This window comes from Neophocaena asiaeorientalis, unplaced genomic scaffold, assembly GCF_003031525.2.
Source record: "Neophocaena asiaeorientalis asiaeorientalis breed wild unplaced genomic scaffold, Neophocaena_asiaeorientalis_V1.1 scaffold3787, whole genome shotgun sequence".
Taxonomy (NCBI): domain Eukaryota; kingdom Metazoa; phylum Chordata; class Mammalia; order Artiodactyla; family Phocoenidae; genus Neophocaena; species Neophocaena asiaeorientalis.
Genome location: NW_020171769.1, coordinates 1,435 through 5,346, shown reverse-complemented (window position 1 = coordinate 5,346; position 3,912 = coordinate 1,435). Strand labels below are relative to the sequence as shown.

Genomic DNA, 3,912 nt, shown 5'->3' with positions numbered 1-3,912 from the left:
ATATATCTAATAGATAAGGTCCTCTAAAAAAAAATTGTCATGATATCGTTACCGTACTCAACAAACAGTAACTCTTAATCTCATTAAATACCTAGTCCATGTTCAGTTTTCCCTAATTGTGTCTAAATGTCTTCTTACAGTTGCCTTGTTCAAATCAAAAGCTAAACGAGAGCTAGCTATACATTGCATTTGGTTAATATGTCTCTTAAGTCTTTACTTATTTATTTGGGTGCCATTTGTTGAAAGGACTAGATCATTAGGCTTGTAGAATTTTCCAGAGTCTAGATTCGGCTGATAGTATTTTAGTGATGTTGTTTATCTCATTCCTTCATCCCCTTTAGAAAATTAAATCTAGAGGCTTGGTAATATTCATATTCAGTGTTTTTGGCAAGAATAACCTCTTAGATGCTGCTGTGAATTTCCTATTGCATCTTGTCAGGAGGCATATAATGGAATGACCCATCATACTACATTGTAATATATGATACATCAGTCCTTGGTTTTTAGGATCTCTCTTCTGGAACCCTTCTTTTAAAAACTATGACTTATTGTTTCAGTACATTAGTTTTGTCACTTGTATTCTTCCATATTCCCTTCATTAATAAAAGACTAATAGATTAAATTCTATTTTATAGATGAACCATAGGCTGTGGAAAATTGCAGTTTATCTAAGGCCATAGACTTGCAGTTATATAGCCCAGAAGATGGCAAATTTTTCTTAAGAGTTTTTTGAGTCACAGAGAACTTTGAAAATATAATGAAAACTGCAAACCTTCTCCCAGGAAAATATGCTTGTGTGCACAAATGAAATTTGGCAGTTTCATTTCAAGAGGTTTAAAGATGCCTTCTGTCTGTGCTCATTCATGAACTGCAGATAGAGACCTCTTCGCTTGGCTTATTCTTTCATTCTTATTCTTTCCTTCTACCTTGACTTATGCTTTCTTCTCATTTCTGTCATCCTGGCTATCCAAGATGATTTTTTTCACTTGAACTGTTTTCTTGTAATGAGTAAAATTTGGAGTATATCTAGAACTTCTGTATATTTCCATCAGATAACCCAGTCTCTAGTATAGTGTGGTCAAATTAAATGCCTCATGTTTTAGTCTAGTTTAGTTGATAACACCTGAATGTTCCAAAAAAAAATATTTTTTATGTTGAGGTTGTGTTATTGGATAGATCATCTGACTTCTCATTATGTTCCTCTCTGCAGCAATCTGCAGAGCGCTGTGTAAGCACATTGCTTGATCTCATCCAAACCAAAGTAAGTTATGTGGTCCAAGAGGCGATTGTTATATCTTCCGCAAATACCACAACAAGTACGTCCAGATACTTCTGCCCCTCTTCCTCAGATCATTTAGGAAATGTTTAAGTAAGGCACTTTGAGGTTGGCTAGGTAAGAATTAGTCTTTGTAAAGTAACTGGTCATAATTGAATACTTTATTAAAAATCAGAAACATATAAGTTGGTTAGCACAAGGATTAAAATCTGATTTTTCACTCTGCTTTATCACTTTGAGAAGAATTGAAGCTCTGTCTGAATATGCATTGTCAATTGGCATATATTAAAGTTAGCCAGATTCTTTGGTGATGAAGTTACTGTTAAATAAGGATACCCATATATTCCACGTTGTCTGGGCATAATCCATTTTATGCCTCTTACCAGGCATAATTAATAATTGTGCCCCTTTTCACTCTCAGAAACGTCTCAGTTTGAATAATAAATTATATGGTCACCTTATTGTAAAAGCCAGGGAGGTGACAGCGTCACTATTCACTTAGTATGTTACCTAGTACTTGTAGAAAATTATAGAACATGCAACAATGAACTGTCAGAGTTCCAGGCTTTTTCTGAAGTATTGTAGCTGCTTCCATTAAGATATACAAAATCTACATTTTCACTCCACAAAAATTTTCACATTGAGGCCTCTTAGTTATGAAACAAAAATACTTTTTCAGATTTGCTTTTGAAGGCAAACAATTAAGGAATCTGAAAGAGTGAAATAAGAGCAGTTATATATATATATTTTTTTTTTCAATTCTAGAAATGGTATTTTTGGAAAAAGGATCATATACTTCTACCACTCTCCCAGGAAAGAGGAGGGTTGGGTTTCTAAACTTCTTGATTAAGTGGGGAGGTGTATATCTTAATATGCTTGGTAAAGAAATGTGTCCATTTCTGGTTTGTATTACTGAGGGATTATGATAGTTTAATTTTAAGAAAGCATTATCGAGAACCTGGTTTAATCAGTGGAAATGGGGCAAATAATTAAGTGTATTATTCAGTTGTCCATATCTCATTTATTATACAATTTCATTCTGATGTTTAAAACTACATTAGCCGGGCTTCCCTGGTGGCACAGTAGTTGAGAGTCTGCCTGCCGATGCAGGGGACACGGGTTTGTGCCCTGGTCCGGGAAGATCCCACATGCCGCGGAGCGGCTGGGCCCGTGAGCCATGGCCGCTGAGCTTGCGTGTCTGGAGCCTGTGCTCCGCAACGGGAGCGGCCCGCATACCGCAAAAAAAAAAAAAAAACACATTAGCCAAGGAGTTGGATTTAACATGGTAAAGAATGAGAGCTATAGACCTGTGAAAATAAATACTTGAATTGCTTATTTCTTTAGAAAAACAGGTCATTAGTGTGGGTGCCTTGGGAGGGAAGAACATAAAGATCTCTGTAGAACACAGAGATAGGTGGATAAGAGACAAAATTACTGTTTCTGTATGCCATTGCTGTCTGACTCCATTTTCCTAATAGTAAAGTGGAATTTCTGTTCTTCTACGATGAAGGTAAAATTAAGTAATAGGAAAATTCTCTGATCTAGTTATGAGAAAGACTGTGAGAAATGTAAGGTAGTGGTATTATCTTAAACCATAGGTTAGTTTTTCCTTGTGAAAAGAATATCTGATAAGCTTTTATAAAGATTTATGGTCTAGTTATTAAAACATAATTGAAGGAAAATTGAAGACATTTATAATTTTCTGGCTTTAAAGCCTGTACATTCTCTTGGCTAAAAGTCTTTGTAGTTTGGTGGTGGTTTAGGGTACCTTGTCCATGTTTTTTTGCTTTTTAGGCTTCATTGTTAAATACACTTCTCAGTTTTGCCTTCAGTAACCATAGTCCATTTTGTTATATCAGATATGAAAGTATCATTGCCACTTTGTGTGAGAACTTAGACTCACTGGATGAGCCAGACACTCGAGCAGCTATGATTTGGATTGTGGGAGAATATGCTGAAAGAATTGACAATGCAGATGAGTTACTAGAGAGCTTCCTGGAAGGTTTTCATGATGAAAGCACCCAGGTAAGTTCCCATCTATATCTTACTGTATTAGATGTTTTGGGGACGATTTCAGGAAAGGTAAAGGTTAGGCAGTTTCATGTGTGTGAATTTATATACACATATATAGTATGTACATTTTTCTCCCAAAAAGGAGTGACCTTTTTCAGTTGTGCTAACTTCTGTTGGAACAAGCCTGCCTAATTTAGACAGTGGTTCTCAACTTTAATGAGCCTTAGAAGCACCTAAGCACTGGTGTTTAACCTGTGTTAAAGGACAGGTTGCTGGGCCCCACCCCTAGAGTTTCTGAGTCAGTAGGTCTGAGATGGGCCTAAGCATGTTCATTTCTTACAAGGTTGAGGGTGGTGATGCTATTGCTGCTGCTGGTCCAGAACCACACTTTGACAACTACTGACTTAGAGCAGTAGTTATTACTTTTTAATTTTCTGTCACCTAAAGATGATTACCCATTGCTGTTAGTAATGGTTGTGGCTCAGTTGCAGCTGGGTTTTTGTCTGGGGTGAAGGCTGGCATGTGCAGTTTGAAAAGGTTCTTTGTGGATGGTTAGACTCCTTCCCATCTTCTGTCTGTCTTCTACCAAAACTGAGAGACCTTCGAGTCAAAGGCCCAGAGAA

At 36.7% G+C, this 3,912-nt stretch overlaps 1 protein-coding gene across 1 annotated transcript in view; it reads left to right on the top strand.

Moving 5' to 3' along the window:
- Nucleotides 1-1,187: 1,187 nt before the first annotated feature.
- Nucleotides 1,188-3,912, top strand: part of LOC112393314 (AP-2 complex subunit beta-like) — a 4,088-nt gene continuing 1,363 nt past the window's right edge. Inside the window, exons 1-2 of the mRNA XM_024735834.1 lie at nt 1,188-1,261; nt 3,146-3,301. Coding sequence (XP_024591602.1) covers nt 3,206-3,301 — 96 coding nt within the window. The 5' untranslated portion in view covers nt 1,188-1,261; nt 3,146-3,205. The remainder of the gene's footprint in view (nt 1,262-3,145; nt 3,302-3,912) is intronic.